The 24,554-nt window shown below is 34.3% G+C and overlaps 2 protein-coding genes across 3 annotated transcripts in view; one reads left to right on the top strand and one right to left on the bottom strand.

Annotated features, from left to right (window-relative positions):
- Positions 1-397: 397 nt before the first annotated feature.
- Positions 398-24,554, top strand: part of LOC752443 — a 31,846-nt gene continuing 7,689 nt past the window's right edge. Inside the window, exons 1-11 of one of the 2 annotated variants that reach the window (XM_001176088.4) lie at positions 398-521; positions 1,734-1,963; positions 3,249-3,335; positions 3,957-4,019; positions 5,326-5,404; positions 6,389-6,474; positions 7,141-7,194; positions 7,618-7,722; positions 8,265-8,376; positions 9,298-9,400; positions 10,990-11,046. In XM_001176088.4, the coding sequence (XP_001176088.1) occupies positions 1,889-1,963; positions 3,249-3,335; positions 3,957-4,019; positions 5,326-5,404; positions 6,389-6,474; positions 7,141-7,194; positions 7,618-7,722; positions 8,265-8,376; positions 9,298-9,400; positions 10,990-11,046 (821 nt within the window). In that variant the 5' untranslated portion in view covers positions 398-521; positions 1,734-1,888. Of the gene's footprint in view, positions 522-816; positions 898-1,733; positions 1,964-3,248; positions 3,336-3,956; positions 4,020-5,325; positions 5,405-6,388; positions 6,475-7,140; positions 7,195-7,617; positions 7,723-8,264; positions 8,377-9,297; positions 9,401-10,989; positions 11,047-24,554 lie in introns of those variants that run through there. The other variant, XM_011684980.2, reaches the window with a different exon arrangement.
- LOC100893976 (leucine-rich repeat-containing protein 4C) lies at positions 14,616-23,659 on the bottom strand. The gene is made up of 2 exons (XM_003727908.3): positions 23,220-23,659; positions 14,616-20,521 (listed from the first exon to the last, which is right to left on the bottom strand). The coding sequence occupies exon 2, from the start codon at positions 20,471-20,473 to the stop codon at positions 18,107-18,109; it is 2,367 nt and encodes a 788-aa protein (XP_003727956.2). The 5' UTR covers positions 20,474-20,521; positions 23,220-23,659; the 3' UTR covers positions 14,616-18,106.

A 24,554-nucleotide genomic window follows, 5' to 3' on the forward strand; every position in this document is an offset into this window, starting at 1 on the left:
ATATTTAAACAATATTGAATGGATATTTTGCACCCAAAACCCTTGAACCGCAATTTTACATGCACTACCGGTCTAGATCATAACTTTATAAAGTAGGGAAGTGTGCAGTGCTATAATTGTATAATCATCTTATATAATAAATAATTGCTCTAGAACAATGGGTCCATTACATATTTTGGGGGCCCATCGTACACCTAGATTATTTGCAATCCTCTTTTTTCTAGTGTTGAGAACTATATCTAGAATAGGCCTGTCCCATGAGCATGGATAACATAACCCATCCTATGAATAAATACAAAGATTCTGTAATTGTTTCTTTGTTTCGTTTTAAGGCACAGAAGTTACCCAACAATGCCCGAATAACATCCATGGAGTCATAACCACTGATGTTCATATTCTTACTTTTTGGAGAGTAACGTTGCTTTGTTTATAAATTTCTACGAGATGAATATGCATGAAGCACAGAGTTCATGACCTTTAAAGTTCTCTTGATTGACCTCTTAGAGCTGAACGAGAGATTTGTGAGTATCGTCGCTCTTGTTTTTACAATTTTCTCTTTCTTGTAAAACTTATTACACAATTAATGATAGTTGATAAGTTATCAGAAGGAGTGATGTAGATGTGTATAGATAATATTTTGTGTGTGTGTTTAAAAGGAGTTATAATCATCGGTAAACAGGCTTTGTTTTCGTTCAGTCATTCTCGGCCTGGAGCTGGAGCTGAGACCGTGCCACTGCACTGCCGCTGACAGTACACTCGTCTATAGCTATGCGTGAATCCCTATGCGTATTGCGGAGCGGATACACCTGCCGTGCTAGTGTCTGTGCCTGCGCTCTGCTGTGCCCAGTTTAGCCTGAAGGGCTTGGTAACGATATTAAATATGATATTGATAATGAGGTGATAATACCAACTGACCAAGCCTTCTTAAAACTTGATTGGCATCGATTTGATGAGTATGGCTAAAAACAAACACAAAGTGCCCATGACATGTCTAACTCTAACTAGAAATCTATCTATCTAGACTAAGGCGCTGAGCATAGACCTATGCGAAACTGCGTTATGTTGACAAAACATAAGAGAACACAAGATATGTGTCTCTATTAATATTATAGTGATTCATATTTACGCAAAAAAACCTGATGAGAAAAGTCTAATTTAAGTAACTCTATTCTGCCTGGAAATGCCATCTTTCACTTCAAAAATCCTGAACTGTGTGTAAAGTGAATAAGTTAGTAGACATGGCATGACCATGGGTACCTTAGTTTTTGCAATGTCAAATTGAAACCACCTTTTTGTGTGAAAATGACATTATTCCGTGATAGATCTTTGTTTTCTTTCCATGTGTTCCCGATGATAAAGAGCTATCGTGCAAAAAACGCTGACCTTTCAGCTCAGGAGAGTTTGCAATGTTGATTCCGCTGGGAACTCGAATACATGCGATGTACATGTATGCTAAAATGGCAGATTTTGCTTAGCCAATTTAATATTTATTACATTAGAATAGCAGGTGCGCCCTTGGAGTGGTGCTAAATTCAGCAGACTCCCCAAGGCTGAGTGGCTATACATGTATGTGCACTAAACACGCCAAATTTTGAGCCAACTTGATTAACTATTTCACTGCCTTCACAACTACCTGTATATCAAAATGTAAAAACAGTATTTTAGAACTAGGGAAGGGGTTTTTAATCATTCATACCATGCTCATCAACTTGTAAATGTCTTTCACGCCCTAGAATTATCACTGATACCCAAACTGGATGAATGCAGCAGCTACTGCGGATCCATCCCACCGTTGTTTCACCCTACACGCCTTGTGAAGGGTCAGGAGACGGATCGGCTAGGCTAGGTGAAAGGAGGTGACAGAGGGCGGGACACGGCTTGCTCAGAGATGCAAGAGGAGGGTAGAGCACACTATCTCAAGCATCACCTTGGGAGTGTCAGAGGTGTAGCTTTCTGTCCTAAGGTTAGTGCTTAGACTCGTACATTTACAAAATTTGTACAGACATGGAGCAATATTGAAGTCAATTTAATACTGAATTTTGCCAGTGCTTTACATAGCATTCAGCTTCGATAGATAAAACTTTTCAAGTCTTATTCAAATCAAATGTAAGTAATGTGCTGTGAGAAGCCAGCTTTAAGCCAAAATACTTCTTGATGGCCATTGTAATGTACGATAGCCAATCAAAAATGATATGCAATAAATGTGTTGCGCTTGCTCATATAACTCGCTTTGTTTTGCGTGCCGCTTATTGTGGCCTGTGTATGAAAACCACAGAATATCAGGCTCACACTTCACTGTCAATAGGACTAAGAATGAGAAACTTGCACTCTGAGGGAAATACAAGAAAGAAGGTTGGGATACCAGCAAGACCCCTGTTTGTGCGAGGTCACACACGTGACCGGCCTAATTTTGACATTTGAAAGAAAGTGATATATTTTCATTGTTGGGGGGTAAGATTATTATTCAGAAATCCAAATTGAGAGACTTCTCCTACAAGATAGATACTGACAAATTAGGTCAGAATTAACTTTTTGTGTTATAGGATTTTGCTCACACACATGACTAAGAATGGCCCCTCAAAGCTGACCTTGGACAGTTGGCAGAGAAAATACCATTGTCCAAGTATTGACTGTCTGTGCTATTAGATTGCAATATAAGAATAGGGAGCTTGTTAAAAATAGTGTAGGGCTAACAATGGCCCAGGATTCAAATATAGTTGGGGTAAAGAAGTTCAGTTATGGAAAGCATATTAAGAGCAGCCTTTTAAAGGTATTTACATTTTAAAGTCATTATTATCTCATTCATTTTTCCATTTTAAGGGGGGGGGGGGGTAAAAGCTTTAAGATAGTAATTGAGAATGATAATTTGAATAGCAGGAAAATAACAAACTTGTGTTGTAGAGTAGGTCTGTCATGGGTGTCAGTCAATGTGCAATACTCATTATACAGATGATATAGATATTAGTGATACATTGTCTATACCATACATGGGATGTCCCCAAATAAGTCTACAAAGATTTAGTTTGATTTTATAGTCTATTTCTAAATGCAATAAAAACAACAGACATTTCTTGAATGTGCACATGTGGCAGAAAAAAGTTTTAATATATGGACAAGTTTGTGCCAATCCTTGTACTTTTAAAGGTGAATTTTATGAAGAATATGATAAAGATTTCCTTAAATAGCAAAATATTATATATTTATTATGCAGGATATGATGTGAAAATGCATTTAATTTGATATTTCAGGATAGGTATCTCTTCTGTTCAGGAGCATTTGATGGCAGAGTGAACCTATACACAGCACAGAAATGTGCCTTGCTTCAAAGCTACTCTGTGAGTATGCTCTATTTCTATTCTTGATACTTTTGTGTGTCGTCTTGATGCAATTATACCACTAGCTTCTTTTGATGAATAATAATTTCATTTCATTACGTCAGAAATTCTGCTGCTGTTGTTCAATAATGTCTGTTATTTGTATAAAATATTTGACATTTTAAATGTAAATTCAATTGTTATTTCTACCAACAAATAATTAAATCTGTGTTTCTCAATGTACAGAAGAATGATGTTTTGTAGATCTGTAATTCTTTTTGAAACAGCCAAGTACAATAACATACCCTTGTATAAGTTGTATTATTTAAATGTCTTAGAGTTTTTTTTATGACAGTTTAAGTATGTAATGTTATGCTTTAAAAAGAATTGAGCAAGAAGTCTTCTTAGAAAAATCCTTCCTTTAATCACAAATGTGTTAAGCACTTTTATATCATGTATATAGGTTGCTTATCATATTTTCCAATATTGCAAAACCTTGAATAAGCCAAGTAATACACTTCGTTTTATCATATTATATCTAAATTTGAACTTCTATCCCTTCAAATTGGAGGATCTATGTAAAGTTTATTATACGTTTATTCCTTGTACCGGTATGTATTTTTGTTCTCTCCTGCTCTGAAGGTGACAACATTTAGTCTTGCCAGAAACATCAATGCTGTGAGGTTCACTTGTGATGGAAGAAAGGTGATTTAATCTTAAATTTGAAATAGCAATTGCTATTACATTGTATAATACTGATCTAAATTAGGATTTAAACACTGACCAAAAGCTAAAGAGCTAAAAAATTATTCTTGATTCTGAGGTTTTAGTTGTCAGTAATTTAAAAAAATTCTTACCCTGCATCATTTTGCCCAATCCACCCATCAAAATTATGCAATATTGAAGTAATACCTAGATAACTACTTGACCTTAAAGGTGAAGTCTACCCTGATAACAAGTTTGTTTAAATACAAGGAGAGACATGAGAAGAACAGACCAGTGAAGGTTTGAGAAAAATTGGACAATCAATTAGAAAGTCATGGATTTTTTAAATCCATAACTTTTCATGAGATACATCAAATTTGTGAGTCAAATTGGCAACGCGATCTCTACATATGATGTTACCCCCTCATTTTTTATCCTTTGTTGAATGCAAGGAATGTCATTAATTTCCTTTTTGATAAAAACATATATTTTCTTCATGCCTATCTCTATCATATCACAGATAACATGTTCTTTCATGCCTCCCCATATAAGAGAGGTCTACTATTTCATTTACATTCAGAAAATTGAGATTTTGGGTCATTCTGTCATTCAGATCAGAATTGTGAGGGAATGACATCAAAATTTCTGAAGGGAGTGTCATGGTCGAGTGGTTTAAGGCGCTTGACTTGGAGATGCGAAGGTTGAGGGTTCGAATCCCGACACGGCACTAATATCCTTTGGCAAGATATTAACCTCCACCTGCTACTCTCCACCCAGGAGTTAAATGGGATGCGACCGTCATTGCTGGTCAAACAGTTTTTGAGCGTCATGTAACGCCTGGCTGGAATGCTCCCCAGGGAGTGGAGATTGTGCACACATTGTGTGCAAGCAACCACTGAATCCAATGACCAGGGTAATAGTATATTTGTAAAGCACTTAGAGACATTTGTATTAAGCGCTATATAAATATTAGATATTATTATCATTGCCAATTTGTCTCAAAGATTCCGTGATTTTCATGATTTTGAAAGATTCATAACTTTCTTATTTGTTGTCTGAATTTTCCTCAAATTTTCACTGAATTGTTTCTCTAAGTTTTCTGCTTCTATTAAAACCACTATAATATCAGGGTGGACTTCCCCTTTAATGCATGTTTTATTCTACTGTATTCAATGGGGATGATTTGAGTTGAACATTTGTGTGTGAACACACTGAACAGGATGAAAAGAATTTCAGCAATGCATTGAACGATAAGAATAAGTCGCATTATTTATGTGTATATGATATTTGATATTTGTTTGTTCAGATTTTGGCCACCACAACCGCAGGACGGCTGGCAGTGGTGGATGTTGAAACAGGAGCCCAGCTGTTGACATACGATAGCTGTAAGTTATTACTGAGTACAAATCAGATTCTTTTAGGTCTTTGTATTTTGTTAATGTTTTATGAAAGTTGACTACTGTAAATATATTTGTTTTCTATAAGGCTTGCCATATATGATTAGCTCTGTATAATTTTCCTATGATATATATGGATATTCCTGGAGGTATGAATTACATGAGCTTGAATTTGATACGCTTGGGTTACTATAGGATTCATGCTCTAATCCTTTCTATAAATTGTCTGCATATTGTCCCATAATCGTTTGGTTAGTTTAACACTTTAGGTAAATTGAATATTGTTACATTTTTTACTGCTCATAAATTACCTTTTGATATTCACTCTACATTTATAGTAACTTCAGTTTTTTTTAAAAGAACTTGTGAAGATAGAGTCGGTAGAGAGTAACAGTAACTTAAATGTAGCAAAGCTAAAACAAAATTACTGTCAACATGCCGGGTTGCCAACCATGAGTCATGCTAATGTTTATATCATGTGTCATGGCCAATAATCAAAAGTTCTACAAGCATATGGCCTTGACATTATCCATGAAGGCAATTAGTCTGGTTTCGTTCCAAGACAGGCTTGAATGTACTAGGCATGTTATGAAGGTACCCCATGAATTAAATATTTACAGCGATTATTAACCATACATTCCCAATTTAAATAGGAGATTTAAGACTTGTATGATTTGTGATTTTCTTTGTGCTGTATACAAATGTATGCATCAGTATTAAATGAAAGAAGTTATGAATTACTTGCCAAGTATGCCTTTATTAGCAAGCTGTTTTCTGTTGAATATCTGAGTTAGTTTCTGCATTTAAGAATTTCTTTTTCAAACAGTATGATGATAATTTTAATGTATGATAGGGAAACTGCTTTTGATTACAAGAAGCCATCATCATAGTGGATTAAAGATTAATTTGATTTAATATCAAGGATCAACAAATCTATAGGATTAAAGACTTTGATTATCTGTCTCTTTATAGGTGCTTTTAATGGCCGAGATAGAACTGGATTAGCAGTGGATCCCAAGTGCCCTCACACTGTTGTTTGTACCTGTGTCAATGGAAAGGTTTGTCAAAATCAAAACAAAATTATACCATTTTTTAAAGAATTCATAGAAGAAATTATGTTCTTTTGTATTTTGTTTTTCTTTTTTATTAAGAAAAGCTTTATGAAAGAATAAGTAGAGAAAAGGTTCTTCTTCCTCACTCAACCTTTCTGGAAATAATTATTACTTACCTAATTGTGTAGTCATCAACTGCTCCAGTGTCTGAACATGCAGAATATATCACTTTTGTGGTAGAGATTTGGGTACACCCATATAATCGCGCTCACACTCACTAAAAATTCTTGTATGCTTGATTTCAAAGATGTTATATTCGGGTATTAAATATATAAGCTTTATGGTTACTTTTAATTTGTTTTATTTCTGAAGACCCTCATGTTTCATCCTGTGCCAGAGGGTAGAATAAATATGTATATAAAATTTGATGGCTTTGAGGATGATACAAGAATATATTGCTTGAGCTATGACAATAATGAACAAGTCAAAGATGAGTCTAATATTGTCTTAGCAAGAGCAATATATTCTTGTATCACATGGAAACAAAGCCATACAATATCATTATTAATATCTATATAAGTCTGATTTGTTTCTCCAAATTACCAAAGTGCTGATAGTATTTCAAAACAACATTCCTAATCTGTCTTTTATTTTTCATTTTCTCTCATACAGGGATTGGCAGTATTTGACCTCAGAATGTCAATTCCACTATTATATGTCTATGATGTGAGTATTATTAATCAAAGCTTAACAACATTATTAAGTGCACTTTAAAGCAACTCTTCATTAGGACCTTGAATCAATGTTTCAAATAACCTCCTGTTACAAAGATGTTTCTCTTCAGAATTTGGTCTTTACTTAACCAGTTAGGAATCACTAGGTGCTCAATTGAAAATTTAGCAAAATAAATATGGGAAATTATCATAATAATAGGACATATATGTTCCTCTTTGTATTACCGGTAATACAATCCATTCTATAAATACTTGTAGTAGTTATGATAAAATCAAATTTGGATTGGCTTATTAGAACTATAGTGTTTCTTTGTCAAAAGTGACCTAAGGCCTTCTGACGTCACATTGTTTTCTACCAGTAGCAACAATGCACAACTTCTGAATATATATTTCCATGCTGTGCTTTGATCTTCAGTTACATTGTGATGTCATCCGTGATGTCAGCTTTCTTTCCGATAGCTGGCCTTGGTGTTCAGGGGAAACTACATTTGTAACTGCTTCAATAGACGGCCATGGGAAGGTATGTAGAGCCTTCCCCATTTTAATCCAGATGATTTTATAGAATTTTTGTGTCTCAACTAACACTAACACTAACACAACTGACACAAATGTACAATATGAGTGTGTGTAGTCATTGTTGATATTCTTGATAAAAAGGGATGCTTCATAATATCAGGGACCCATTTTGCATTTCAAGAATAAGCATTTTTGTGTCCCAAAATATTAGCTATCATTTTCAAAATGTGGAATAGCATATACCTCCAGCCGTGATGTTTTAATGCTTCCTTTTGAAACTTTTATACTATTACTTGATGCCCATCAATAATATACCATCGGGTAATTCCTGTTTCAAATTTTCAGCTTTTGATATTTTAGTTATAGAACTTCCAGTTTGTACATATTAATAAACAGCACGCATGTATAGAATTATTGACAGAACACCATTTTGTACTAAGTATTTTGCAAGGTAAAACAAAATTATTTCAAAAATCAAGAATACAAACTTAACCTTCGGCAAAAACATGTTTTTGATTGAATTTCTTTAATGCTGTCCATTTGTAGGTTGTAACAATAGATGGTCGTACCCTCCTAGACATTCCTGCTGGTGCTACTCTCCATTCAGTATCCCCTACCCCAGGCCCCTACAATGCAATGGCTGAAGATGGGTTCTCAAGTAAGTCTTGCATGCATCTCTCCATTTCTATAAGCTTGAAGGGCGTTGCAGGGATTTGCACCGTTAAAATCTCAAAACTTGTAGAAGGGCTAGTAAAAAAAAGTTCTAAAAAATAATCATAATTAAAAACTTCTAAAAGTATGTTGGCAAAATATTCATTATTAGTAAAATTACAGTAATTTTTGTTTTCAAATTTGAATTTTGAAACTGAGAGTGTTTTATTCACCCCATTTGTTGTGTGTAAAATGAAGGCTTCAATTTTCTTATGATCTGAATTAGTGCACATATTGGTACTTTCATTAACTCATCTTGCTGCTACAGATAAATAGTTTTTGAGGGCCTGCTGAACCCTGATGTATAATTTAGTGGTATAATTATTATTTAAATTGTTGAATAGAAAGAGAATCGGAATGTGATGGATGTTGTATTTGTTCCAATTTTGTGTGTAACTATCAGGTCTGATATTACGGGATATGTTATCTGCTGTTCTTATAGTAGTCATTATCACGGATGATTGATGCGAAAGGATATTGGAGGGATGTTGTATTTGTACCTATCCCAACTTTTTATTCAAATTCTTAAATCTCAAATTTAGGTCCTTAAATTATTAATTGTTCAGGGTTTTAAACTAATATTGTTAAAAAATGATGTGATTACTTTGAACTTACGAGGCATGTATCATATCATGATTCTGTTGTTCATCATAATAATTATTATTGGCATTGACCAGTGATTTCCATTTTCCTTAGAATTTGGAGGATCTTCCTTGTGTTTGCTAGTACCACCACCTTATAAATCTATTGTTCCAAATGCCACTTCAACATAACAAAAAAATAAACTCATAAGGAAAAGAAATATCATGTTTTAATGTTCATATCACATTCTAATGAGTTTCTCTTTTTTCTTCTTCATATATTACAGGTGTAATTATGCTCGGTGGAAGTGAAGTTTGTGCCTACTTGCCAGATGTTGGTGTCCAAGAGACACTCAGAGAGAATGGTGATGAATCAATATGGAAAATCAGGTATAGTAATGAGAGACATCACTGTTATCCATATCATTCATGATATCAAAGGGAATGAATCAAACAAAAATGATCAGTTTATTTTTGGATAAAAACATGCTAAAACCTATACAATACATTAAGATAGTTAAAGAACATAAGGGGAAAAAATAGCCATACCAGGGATCCAATGAATGTGACCTGGACAGAGCATTTTTGTTTGTGTGTTTGTGTTATTGGTTTCCTTTATAGGGCAAAATAACCATTAGTGTAACTGATTGTAATATTAATGAAATGTTTTATACAGGGTCCAAAAAAGAAGAGAACAAGTAAAAATTTAATGAACAAAAACATGGGGGATAGTGAGGGATGACTTCATCAACTTACTATTTTGCATACAGGCTTTGTGATACATATCACTGTGTCATGAAATCATAAATGCAATACTGTGAAATTCCTTAACTTTCTTATTTTTTGTCCCATTTTGATGAAACCTTCACCCTTTTTTTTGTTTAATTTATTCAACTTGCAAATGGGTCAGACTTGCCCTTTAATTGTCGGAGCAAAAGGGGGAAGGAGATAGGAGCAAGAATTAACCCTGCCATTAAAGGAGCTACACAAAGAAAATTCACTAACAACTCATAATTAGAACAAATTACATATGGATGGAAAGATTTTCTCTTGAAAAACACGAACAATTTGCTGAGAAATCATATAGATATCATGGAAAGGCGTAAAATGCAATTTTTCAAGACCCTCCTTAGACCCCCGAACGCCCCTGAACGTAAGTCAAACACACAAGCGTAGCGAGCTCTAAATAGTGACGTCACACCAGCCGTGTCCCGAATGTGACGTCACAAATATTGACGCTCTACAAAGGACCGTTGAAGGCAGAAAATCTGGATCTCAAAACTAACATTTTCGAGAGTTGATTACTGCGGGCCCCATACATATTTTGAAGTATATTTGATCGGCAAGGCTTTCCCTTCGCAATGATATGAGTTTTGCATCAATTCAAAACACTTTTGATTCTTGTGTGGCTACTTTAAAATTCTCCATGGAATATGATTACAGGGGTCCTGCTGGCTCTCTTTAGATAGGAGGAGGGGAATGAAAAAGAAATGTTTTTCCATTTTTTTTTTCTTTTAGGAATCTCGATGGCTCTCTCTAGACTCTCACAGTGAAGGAATGAAGAGTCACATTTCCCTGATACATTTACTAGAGAATTTGATTTTAGGAATCCTGCAGGCCCTCCAAAGGCCTTTTAACCTTTGATTAAGAATGTCTCTCTCCTTTTTTTTTTTAAATTGCATGAACATGTAGTATAAGTATGTATATGTATGTATTTATATAGAGCTGAATCTTACACTAAAATATATCGTATACATATTATTGAAGGAAAAAAAAAGAAGCTTGTAAAATCAATATTTCTGTGATATCTTTGTGTATGTGTGTATTGTAAGTATGAGTCTTCTATATTTTTTTATCAACACTTTTCATCAATCTACATGTTTATCTTTATGTTTTACTGTTTGAGTTAAAATAAATTTGAATTGTATTACAGTAACTTGAATTGAACAACATTTTAAAAATCTCTCCTTTCTCAAAAGGTATACATCAAATGGCAGTATGTTGTATACAGCATGTGAAAAGGGTGTTATAAGAAGGTAAGTGCTCATGATACTAATAAAATAAACATCTACACACAAACATTCATTTAATTTGCCCCAGCAATAGCTTTTATTCAGATTTTAGACAGGTGTACATGTACAATGTACATATATGAACATAATATGGTGAAATGATTATTTACATTTATTGCTGACACATAGGAAATGATTACATCTATTTCAGGAACCAAGAACCCTAAATACACATGAAAAGATATAGACAAATAGAGTAGAAATATAGTATTTGCAAGTTATGAATTTTCCACAAACATTACATTATACATATACTTGAAAGACATAGATTTGAGTTGTTTTAACACATATAGATCAAATTTATTGTTTATTATTTACAACTTATGCCATTAAAGTTGTATGTACAGCAGCTATCTATTGATATGATGACACAATGTAGGTATAAATGTCCTCATAATGCATTAATACAATTTTGTTTTTACTGTAAATAACAATATCATACAAATATTTGAAAAATATATGAATAAAAGGAAACATTTCTCTGAACATATGAAATATTTTGCTTAGAGTAACTGATAATTAAAATTCTAAGATTCCAATTATCAAAAGTTAGATTTTGTTTTGATCTTTAGGTTTGCATACTATATAATAATAATTATGATAATAGTGGCTTCCGGTACTTGTATAGCGCACAGGTCCCCCTTTCGATGCTCATGGCGCTTAGAGAAAAATACATGTAACAATATTGCAATAATTACAATGAAAAAAACATATAAGTTTTCAGTTGTGATTTTAATGATTCTGTTGATGACAGTTGATGTATTTGTAGAGGGAGTTCATTCCAGAGTTTTGGACCCATGGCTGAGAAAGCTCGATCGCCCCAAGCATGTTTTATTCTAGGTGTATGAAGCAATAGCGTATCTGATGACTAGCGAAGACTTTGTGTGGGATTGTATTTGGAAACAAGAGTTGCTATAGAAATCTTGTACTTGTAACTCAATTATAATTGTAATGTTCATAAAATTACCAAATATTCATCAGGTTCATTATGACACAGTCTTATTTGTTATAAAGGAGATCATATACATGTATGTTACCTTTTCTAAGTTGGACACTACTATGATAAAACATTTTATTATGAAAAGAATACAATTCTCTGACATTTCAGAGATAGAAAAAAAACAAAATGGAGAGTAGTACATCCACATTAATAACAAAAAATTGCCTTATTCATTAGACCTCCTATCAGATCAAATCATTTATTTCCTTTAAAGATTAAGAAGACTTTGCAAAAGTCATTGACAAGTCATTATAATAATTAGCAGTGGAGGGATCTTGATAAGTACAAATCAGACTCGTTAAAACTGATCCTTCAGTAGATAATGCACAAAAACAAAGCACTGAGGAATCATAAACCTAAGAACAGTACATGCAACTCTCATAATTCTCTATGTATGAATTAAAGAGGGCAGCAGGCAGGTTTACTAAAACCACTGAAACCATGCTGATTGTAGATATATCACACAGAAGAAGTCTATTCTTTGTTACTCTGCATTACTTCCATTCCATTCCACATGGGCTGTAAACTCTGCCCAAAAATTTGAGTGTTGATATGTTTTGACTATTAAAGAATGTGTCATTATCTCTTTCTGAAACAGGTAAATTCCAATTCATTGTTGTAATGATTTCACTTGTCAAATTTGCCAAGCCTAATTCAACAATGCAAGAAGTCATTACAAGTCAAAATATAAGTATGTTATGACAAATGGTTCAAAAAATTTGGTGATGCAGAAGGGAAAGAAATATTTCTTTTGTGAGATGAAACATACTGGTGTAAACATCACATGAAAGTCAGGATGTATATAACCATTTTATTACAGTATATATATTACAAAAACAACATAGTTAATGAGAAAAGCTTGATCAGTTTGATGTAAAACTTTGACATTATGACGTTAGAAATAGTTTATGATTAGATAAAACATGGGTAGCTAATTTCAATTTAAAAAAAAAAGAATTCCTAGTACAAAATATACATGGGAAGAAAAGTTAACTTTATTGATTTGAAAAATTCTACCATACATGTTACAACTCAAGATAAAAACAATTACATGATAAATTGCAAAACATAATTTTTTGTTATAGTGTACACTCTTTTTGTCACTATCAGTATCAGTGTTCTCTATATTTAAACTATTGATTGTATGCTAGGCCCAATATAACTGGGGTTTGGAGTCCATAACAAAAACAAAATCTGTGCTATACCTAAATAAAGTTGTTATGTAGACAATACTAAGGAACCTCCTTTCACTCATTGGTTTTGTACTTCAAATATAGCTTTAGTTGTCTTTGTTTTTGAATTGCTGTATGTGAGAATATATTTGGTAATGCATCTTATTTTATTTGCTTATTTAATCATCAGTGGTCGTAAGAGACTCTACTTCCACAAAATCCTTGATTCATTGAATTGCCTCGTAGCTCTCAGTCTTTAGCCTCTGTTTGATTCTTTATTTGTAGAAAATAATTAAAACATTTTCATACATGCATTCAGTTGATGTCTGAGCCCAGGTATTATGAAGGACATACCAACAAACAACCAAACAGACTGTTGGTCTGCACTAGGTAGAATTGCTATCAAAGTAAAATGGCATTTATGAACTGAATCTAAAATCAAAGGATTATGTTAAGAAAGATGGGCAGGGTAAAATTTCTTTTCCTATTGCAATAGTCTCATTATTATGCATGTGATAGCACTGATCGAGTGAAAGACTAACAGAGAGATTTGAGTACTGGTCATGTGATTATATTGTGAAAAAAAACTGTCTGGAAGCAATTTGGAAATCTTTTGAATTATCAAAGTGAACAGATATTTACTTGATCATGCTGGAAACCACTTGCACTTTACACAGAAGTGGGACTACTAACATGTGTCATGAAATGTTTGGTCCAAATTTTCTAGCTATTACTTATCATATTTTTAAAATGAGGGCATTTTAAAGGTAATACAAAGTTTTGGTATGGGGTTATGAATTTGGTTCAAATGAACATATTAGAAGCATATGATTTTACAATATTCAAAGATCGTTGTCGCAGTTGAAATCAAGTCTAAAGTGATGAAATTGTAAATAATAAACTCTTTATTTTGTATAGCTTCCTCTCTATACTGATAATGCTTTAGCTTTAAAACAATGTTTCTTGACTACAATCAACCGTTTTGGTATTCCCGTTTAGAAATTATAGATCAGAACTGCATATTCTGATATTTTCAGAGTCACAGCTACCATGATTACTATTTAAAATATTTGAAATTTACAGGGAGTACAGGTAAATTTTAATTATTCAATTTTCTCAAAAGCAGAAGTGTTTTAGGGGCTAAATTTTCTAGTGCTTCTAATACATCCACAGGGGCATCCAAATATAAACAAATTTTTAAAAAGAATTACCGTACTATACATCCAATTTTCAAAATTTCCCAAAACTTTGTATTACCTTTAAGGGCAATCTTCTTCAGTGGATATTTCTGTAATATATTATTAAAAAATTACATTTACATGTAAAAAGAGTGAGAAAGCTCAAAAAAAATATTTAAGTTCCTTTGTATACTTGTTTGTTTTTATTTCCCCCATCTTTACAATAATTCAGCTCTCTCTTTAAAAGTGGAGAGGGTGAAAACCGTTTATTCTTATATTGGTCACAATATTTTGCCATTAAATCCACTAATCTTATTCAAAACCAAATACCCAGGCAAGTAACCAGACTTACAATTATGATGGTCACGGTGCTTTGCACATGTATATTATCACTGATCTGGCTAAATTGTGAATCTTTTCTAAATGCATACGTTCCAGGTAATACTAATGCCTGTGAAGACTAGAGTAAATTTATACAAAACTCGTACCCAAAGAAAAATATGAAGAATCATTGTATATATAACAGAAGTGGTATATAGACACACATGAAAAGGGTATCATGTAAAGGAACTAGTTTTAAAGAGGTCAGTAAATCTTTTGTTATAGTGAATTGTGGTGTCGCACTCTGTTTCAATGAGAGTGCAAGGCCAACCATCAGTGCACAGTCACTATAAGCCTGACCCAGCTATACTGTTTTTGTACAATGCAACGTTCGCGTTTGAAGTGGGCTTTGATACTTTATAGAGTTTTCATTTGAAATGATGCTTAAACGTTTGCTTGTACAACATTTTGTTATACAACATTTTAATAGAAAAGAATCTATTAACTACTTTAATCACATACAGTGTAGTTGTATAATTTTGTTGTATTGCTATATGATGAATCCCTGCAAGGGGCTATTGAAAAGGCATTTAATCTTTTATGACATCGCTCAAGGACCAAACGATTATCTAAGGTTATACAGTAGGGTGAAAGTGCATTTTTCTTACAATGGTCAGTGTTTTGCACATGATATCACCGATCTAGTTGAATATAATATCCGTAGAAGTTTGATTCAGATCTAGATTCATATACGTATCTTACTCTTCCCACAACTTTCTTCATTTTCCCCCATTAACACTTCTATTGCTTTCTTCAAAACAGTAGACTTCCATTGTCGGAAGGTTTGCTGTGTGCAACATTAACAGCTTTGCAAAATCACCCATTTATGGTTTTGATTTGCTCCATGACATGCTACTTTTTGCTACAGTATATATTATTGTAGCGCAATTCATCTTAAAGTTTTTGGTATACCATCAATCATGATAACTGCAATGTCACACAAGGAGTTTTACTATTTGTTTGGTATATACAGACTTAATATGGATGACCTCTCTATGAAAGCCCAAACCACTCTTTACCTTTACCAGAATGTAATGGTTAGTACCATCCTCCATGGTAATCATAGATTTGATAGATATAGCTCAGAGCACCCCTAAAACAAAGTCAAATGTATTGGTGTTTAATGGAAATCATTCTAATAAACCCTGAAAGCTAATAAATATTTTAAGAGTAGATATTGTAGAATTAATTTACATGCACTTGACAATTGAGGAGTATTTAGAAATGATGATTTTGAATATCATAAAAATGACTTATCATTGATGTATACTTTTCTCCTCGTGTCGAGAAATAGATTTTTGCCCCGTAATAAAAAAAACACTTCTTTCTCTACACAGACACTTTGTTGTGTACTTCAAACAAATATTCTACCAATTGTATATCGAGAAAGGGCAAAGATGAATTGTCGTCCTTGATTGTCAAAAGAAGCCAATGATGGGAATGTTGTATTGTGTTTGTAGACCTTTATATCTTTAGCTTGCTACCCAAATTGTGATGGTTCCTCAGAAATTGATTATTACTTAGCTGGATTTTTATTCTTCAAACTATCATAATTAGGACAAAATACAATAGTTCAAATCATTTGTTAATGTAAATGATTTGTAATATAGTCCACAAGAAGGAATACTGTCACATGTAAGATAGAAATGATGGGAACAAAATCACCAGGCTGTTAATTCTGTGGCTATAGAGTGAAGTATGTCCATGGCTTCACATAAGCTGGATAAGAAGTATGTTTCAAAGTAATACATATATGTATACATATATATTTGCCCTGTAATTTTTGTTAAAGAGGAAAAATAAATGTGAGATACTACTGTATGTTATAATGAGATAGACCTGTTATGGGTGAAAGGAAAAAACAACAGAAATCTGTTTCACAAACCATCATTCAGCATATTGAGATGTCAGTGTTGTTGGAAATAACAACAATTTTTTTCCAAACCAAATTTGTTTCCTAAAATATAAAAATCAGATGATATGAGCATCATTTTATAAGAAAATAACCTTCCATTAAATTTCATTTGGATAGTTTAAATATGATATAGTGTTGCGAAAAAAAGTCCAAGTGAAGGAGAAAACATTAGATAGGTATTTTCATGGGGGATACCAATTGAGAGAAATACTCTTGTACTGCAAATCTGGACTCAAAACCTGTGATTGGCCAAAAATGTGGGCATGAAATTGTCTTTGGGCAATAAAGTGAACAATATTTCCTGGTCAATAGCAATATTTGCATGCATAAAGTAAGAATAGTTAACATGCATGATACTGACTAAATGCAGAGTAAGACATATACACACAAACTAAAATTTCTGATTATCGGTAGTCAATTTCAAGAAATGACTTTGACATTAAGTTTTTAAGGATGCACAGGCAAGATTCAGTATATAAAACAAATATGGACATTAAATATGATTGTCTTATTTTGTATATATTTCAAATGAAATTCATGAGCTACAATGTTCTTTCTAAAGAAATAGTTGAAGGAAAGTAAATTTAATTTACTTATGTTACCAAGGTATCAAAATATTACCAATATATACTTGCAACAACAACAAAATATATATAGTCCATATGTATGTATTGTTCATTCTATTATAGTATTATGTTAGAATATTGATCAATAAACAAATATACCATGCACTGAGAGACTTTAGTTGAAATTATGGATCGAGGTGGCAGGAAAGTAGGGCTATTTTTGTCGCCGAGGAACCCATAATTTCACTAGTGGCTTAAAATAGTGCATGATGTATTTGTTTTACATTTTTCAAACCAACCTTCATAAAAATGATAATAATAATAACAATGTATACTGTCACTGAAGTAGAGTAGAGTGCAGTGAGAGCAGCGCAGATGAAAGTACCATGACCAGGCCCGATATCACATTGATCTTGATCGATCACATATCTATGACGTCATCTATGGTATAGTGCACTATATCCCATGAATGACGTCACGGTATACATGTAGCACATTTTTCCTATCGGTAACATCATAGCAATGTTATGTTTGGTCACATGATGCTATGTTGACCAATCACTGAACAGGATTTCATTAATCAAAATATAATAGAAATTATGCATTTCAGTGAACCCTATTGCTGTAGTTATGATAATGTGTTCTTTATAGTTACATAGTCTGTATCCATTCTCTATAATGTTACATGAACAGCATTTTATGCCCATTTCACATTCATTGTTTTGTTTAAGTAATTCACTTTTGAATTGTGCATTCAAAACACATATAAAGCAGCATGAATCAACATGATAAGATATTTAGTTTAATACAATTTAGATTACACTCACTTCATTCTCATTATTTAAATCTCCATTGCTGTGAGGTGGGGCCCCTAAATTAGTCATTTCTATTGCCTCATCACTCTCCAAACTTTCATCAGAAGTTAAAGAGGTTCTGCTCCTTTTCACCTTGGAGGGTTTATCCTTTGGTTCTCGCCCCTCTCTCAAGCCATCGTCGGATCCTACTGAATTGGCAGATTTCATGGAGGCAGTAGTGACATCACTGGTATAGTCTGCTGGAGGTTCTACATCCGAGTGTATGTCTGCTGAGTGTTGGATCACACTGTTTTCATAGATGACGCTTCCTCCAACAGGTTCATTGCTGTATTCATTGCTATTGCCTGTTGATATGTCCATACCCCCATTGACGTAAGCTCCATTCTGGGCTTCGTACTTGTTGGATGAAACAGAACCAGAAGCAATCACATCACTGACAGTGAACCCAGTGTCTTCTGGGATACCTGCAAAAGCAGCTGTGTCCTTGTTACCCTTAAAGTCATAGTGATGGTAATCCTTAGGTTTCCTGTATCTCCAGAGAATGAAGAAAATGGTTGCCATGAGGAGAAGCGTTCCAAGGATACATGCCAGGGCTGTACCAACAATCTCATTGCGATGCCTACCTTGCAGTGCTGCAGTGGCGGGGTTGACACCCGCAGTGGTCACCTCTGTACATTGCGCTCTGGGTATCACGAGGGGGCAGTTGTCAAGGAGAAAAGCAGCACAGACTGTATAACCAGTGTTTGAAAGCAGGTTTGTTAATTCAAAACTGTTTGCTGTCCAGTTGACGTAATATGAGTTTGTTTGCTGGTCGCCAAAGATGTGTGATTGTACTATGTAGCCTGTTATTTCTCTATCACCATTGAAAGGGGTCCAGGAAACTTCAATAGATGATTCCTCCACAGATGCCATTACGATTGACAAAGTAAAACTGGCGCAGGTGGTGTCGGTGGGTTCTACCACAGGGGATGAAGAATTGTCACTTACTGTACTTCCACTGACAGTGGATGTTTCAGGTTCAGGAATGCCATTGACGACAACCTGAAATACTACAGAATCACTGCCACGCACATTACTAGCTGTGCAGTTATACAAACCAACATGTTCTTCTTCTGCTGACCGAATTACAAGCACAAGGCCATCCAAGGCAGTGTATACGTTTTCCTCATTGGATGTCGCTAATATTCTGGTGCCATCGGGCCCATACCACTTGATTTCCGGAGTTGGATCTCCCTTTGCTCTACATTGGAAGATTGCCCTTTGCCTGTATTCAACCACAGTGTCAATAGGAGGATCAGTAATGATTGGCTCACATGCAAAGTCACGAGGTGGTAGTGCATAAACAACAGTGCCGCTGAGGTCGCTTGGGTACATGCAGTACCAGCTAGTGCTGTAGTAGATGATACCACTCTGCTTTAGCCACTGAACAAACGGTGAGAGGGGACACTCACAGTCCCATAAGTTTCCTGTGAGGAGTAAAGTATCCAGGGATGTCAGGGATTGAAATGCTAGTGGATCAAGAGTACGGAACTGGTTGTGTGAAAGGTCGATGGTAGTGACCGATTGAAGACCAGCAAATGAATCTACCTCCAGGGATCCCAGCGTCGTGTTTAATCCCAGCTGCATGTTGTCAAGATACAGTAGATTTAAAGAGGTAAGTGAGATGAATGTCCTGGATGGTATGGTAGGAATAGGGTTTCCAGAGAGGGCTAAGTTCTTTAAATTAGTAAGATTCTTCAATGCCATCTCAGGGATGCTGACAAGTTGGTTATATGCTAGGTGGAGAGCTGACAACACAGTGGAATCACTGAAAGCATCATCATGTATCTGGGTAATCCGATTATCATTGACGTCCAAGACTTTGAGAACCTGCGTATCACTGAACACACCACCAGGTAATATCTGTAGCTTGTTCCTCTCCAGATTGAGATCCCTGAGTTTGGTGAGCCCTGCAAATGCTCCAGGAGGCAACGTACTCAGGTGGTTCAGTTGGAGGTTGAGGATGTTAAGGTTGTCCAGACCGTTGAAAGCTCTAGGATTGATCGTTCCAATCTCACAGGAGGTCAGGTCCAAGGATACCAGATTGGAGAGTCCTACAAAGGAGTCTTCAAGAAGAGTTCGGAATATGTTTCCCCTAAGGATCAGAGTTGCGGTGTATGAGGGAAAGGTGTTTGGTATGCTTGTGAAGGAACCTTGCTGACAGTTTACCACCCTGGTCTGGAAATCACAGTGGCAGCCGCTTGGACATGACTGAGGCTCTGTTGGAGCTGTAGTCTGAGCAGTTGCCAGCCCATACCATATCATACTGATGAATATTAGTTGGTGCAGATATGTCATGATCGGAAATGGGTCGTAGCCTCCCATGGTTGAACTGGATGCCTATCATATGACGACAGCAGGGTCTTTTCAAATCTGTTTTGGATGATATTGAATTGAGAATGGTTAATAATGATATCTGTCAGGAAATAGAATTGGCAAAAAAGTTTAAAATCCATTAATGGCATCTTATAGATCCCACTACTTATATTGAAAATCATATCTTTCTACCTTTCTGAGTGGCATTGTATGGAGTGTATACTACAAGCTTACATGTGTGGATTAATAGAAAACAAGTCTCCAACTGTTAACGGAATAACTGGCAATCTGTTATTGATCAAAATACCTTTGACCTTAAAGTGAGGTGTGAAAATACAATACGTCATTTATCCAGATATTTGATGATTTTGTGTGCGTGCCTTCATATATTTTCCCCTTTTGTTGTGAGAACAGATGAACAGTGGTCATGACATGAGGTCTGAAATTATTGAAATCATGAATGGTTGTTGGATGGTGTGGAAGCAGTTTTCTTTCACCCTTGTAATTCTCTCTCACAGATTGCCTTGAACCTTCTTGCAATAGAATAGGAATAGTTGTAAAAACTCCTAATACCATGCAGCCCAACCTATAGACTTGATAAGGAATTTTAGCCGTTGAAACTGTGTGTTCTTAAGTAAATTTTTTATGGGAAATGAACAAAATTGCAAATCGATACATTTTTGTGACACACAAGAAAATATTTATCTGATTGGGGGTTTGGCAAATTAAAGAGGACATATATACAGGGTATCTCAAAAGATTTATTAACTCCTCCTCAATCAACTATTTGAAGGATGTAGATATGATAGGTTTGTTTCACTGTTGAGAAGGACACCCCTCCCATATTGCAAAGGGCACTATTTCTAACTTATGGCTTTGGAAAAACATCTAAAACTTCCCTTTTTATTAGAACTTTAATTCACCAAAAGTGCCATGATTGTGCACAATAAACCATTTGATTCTAATTTGGAGGTGATCACAGACATTGCATATCGCATCAAGTGAAAGACTGGAAATAAAATAATTGTGTGTAGTTAGTATGTAGTATTGAATGTAGAACATCTTTTAAATGAAGAAAATGAATGAATATCATATCATCATATCAGCAAATTTCAGAGATAACAGAAAATAATAGTTGTTTGGCAGTACATAGCAGTATTCAAATATATTTATTTTTCAAATATTTTTTTAAGACAAGCACTATGCACCTGTCACTGTACTTGAGTATTAAACTGCATGGAAATAAAAGGTCACATTGTACAAAAAGAAATCCTTGCTATCTGAAGATAATACTACCTTCTCTATTTCTATAAAGACATCCACATATTTTTTTATTGTTTATTTAGGTTTTATTTCCACATTAACTGCATATGAAAAGAATTTACAAAGTAAGGCATACCCAGTAGACAAGGAAACAAAACATGTTCATAATATTTGTTAGATACAACAGTAATAAAAACGATTTAATGGCAAGTCATTAAATACAAATGATGCTAACAATAATCTGCAGTAATGAGGAGGAAACCTTGGAAGCATTATGCTTGTAATTAAGGTTCCCTTGATATATTTGAGTACATGTATATAACCTAACAATTGATATAAATGTTTTCCAATGCATGAGTGACATTTTTTCCAAAATCACCATGAAGATTAATCATTTAAGAGGAAGATTATACTTTTTCATATTAAATGTTTTTGCATACAATAAACTTTAGACCTGTCACTGAATTTTGTTTTTCCAGACAATGATGTCCATTAGCATGAGATTGATAAACCAATCAAATTAATTATTTTCTATCTGTGTCTGATTCTGAAATGCTCTATAATTATAATCGTAATGAGTCTGCATTTTGTTATTTTATTTTGGTTTTCATTGTAAACATAAATTGTTAAACAGCTGGAAAGAGGAATAGAATAGTTTGCAAGAATGATTCAATTACCTCTGCGTGTAGGAAAACATTAAGACATTAACATGTTTGTACACATTACCAAATAGAAATGTGCATTATATTTTTATTGGCCTGCAAAACGAGATGCATAAACTTAGAATTCAAGGCTCTCAGTCAATTAGAGAAAGGAGTGCCACATATTTATATGGAATTAAGATATAAGCGAACTAAAGACTCTCAGAAGATTGGATTTAAAAAAAAGAAATGTGGAGTCATGCATGGGTGCAAAGGTAAATGTACATTGAGGTCTAAATGACAAAGACCTGTTTACACTGCTCATATGAAAGACATTTTGTTAAATAGATGAACATGTAATTCTTCAAGAAAAAATAATGTAGAATTGAAGCCACACTTTGCTCTGATGATGTTTAATATACAGCCTATTTGAGTCGAGCAAAGTTACAACACACCTTTACAGAAACATAATCTAAGAACATTTTAGAATAACACAATATATGAAAAAAATGTTGTCCATGGAAGATTTAACTTTCCCATTTAAGTATTCTCATGACAGGATATACCTAGTATTATGATCCCTTCTCTACATGTATGTTTTTTCAATTCAATTCCATTCATTTTCCTCTCTTCCTAGTTTAGATATTTGTCACCAGCAATATGAAACAGAATTTTAGAATTGATCAGTAAGCGTTTTGTAGAACTCCTGTTCTATTCCCCTCTCACGAACAATGCCACAAGAACAAGGATTCTTAATGGTGTATGTGGTGCGCAGTGGCCTTCAAAAAGAATCAAATAAGTCTCTGTCAGTTGATCTATATCAAGGATCAAAAAGAAATACATGAACTTACCTTTTTAGAGTTGGTATTTATGTTCCCAAATTCACAACAGGACAATGAAGTGAAGTGTTCATAACAGTTATGACGAGAGATGAGAATGACTATATAGACCCACAGCTGTTGCAGATATAGCCCTTAAATGCACACACCCATTATTAACAACCTCAAATGGTAGTGTGATCACTTTGAAGGACAATCGATAAATGAATGAAAGGGCAGTTACAGATGCTGACACAAAGTGGAGCTTTCAGATTTTTTTTCGCCACTGAATCAAAAGTTTCGTGGCTATAAAGCAACAGATCCAGCCTCCGCAACGGGATGCCAACCGCAAGTCCTTCTCTCACTGTTTACAATAGAGCCTCCCATCTATAGACCTACTGTAGAAACTACCTGTTAGGATAGCATCTTGCAATGTTCACGTCTGCTCAGTCTCAGCAGGACTGTGTAAATATGACTGGCACACCAACAACAATCATCTCACAATAGATTCCGCATTCTTTACTTTCTTTTGTTGCCCTTCCCTTTCAGAAACCCTGTTTCAATAAAGAACAATCAATAGCCTTCTGGCCCGGTGTGTGCAAGTGCATTTCAAGTGATTATGAAAACCAAGACCAAGAAAGGAAAAAAACAGTTCTTTAACTGTTTTTTTTTTGTGTGTGTGGGGTGGGGGGGGGGGGGTAAAACTTGCTGTATTCTATCTTTATAATCTCATTCACAGAATGTTTATTTTTCATCACTCAAGTAATTTATTAGATATGATGTAAAGTTAGATTGCTGGTATATACAAATATATTTTGTGCTACTCCAAGTTTGGAAGCGCTTAGTGATTGTAATAAGTGCTATATAAAAACTGAGTACCGGTATTATATTATATTATTATTATTATTACTCCCTCCATAGGCCTTAACCTCAAGTAATTCTTATTATATTAGTTAAAGTAATATTTTGAGCGTATTTGTACCCAGGTAATAGAGTAATCACATACTTTTAAGAATTCCAACACTATATCAGTTGCCTAATGATCACTTGTAAGGCGTGAAACTCAGAGTGGCAACCATGTTCCATTAGTTTTTAGTATATATTTTAGTATATATAACTGCCTTATTCAGTTATATATATTGTTTGTTACTTTATTCATACTTTTAATCAGGTGAACTTGTGAGAATATTTTCATTGTGAGATGGTCAGGTTGCAAACTTTTCCCCATTTCTCAAACCCTTTTGTAATGTTACATGACTCATTATCTGTTATAGAGATGAACAGTTTTTTCAATTCAATGCAGAACATATGGTTTGGGATTCTGTTTTTCTTTGGGAGAGTACACATAGATCAAACTTTCACATTGTG

This window comes from Strongylocentrotus purpuratus, unplaced genomic scaffold (assembly GCF_000002235.5).
Source record: "Strongylocentrotus purpuratus isolate Spur 01 unplaced genomic scaffold, Spur_5.0 spur5_scaffold_6, whole genome shotgun sequence".
Classification (NCBI taxonomy): domain Eukaryota; kingdom Metazoa; phylum Echinodermata; class Echinoidea; order Camarodonta; family Strongylocentrotidae; genus Strongylocentrotus; species Strongylocentrotus purpuratus.

Coding starts and splice junctions, on each gene's coding strand:
- LOC100893976 (XM_003727908.3), bottom strand. CDS start 20,473: ATGGGAGGCTACGACCCATTTCCGATCATGACATATCTGCACCAACTA.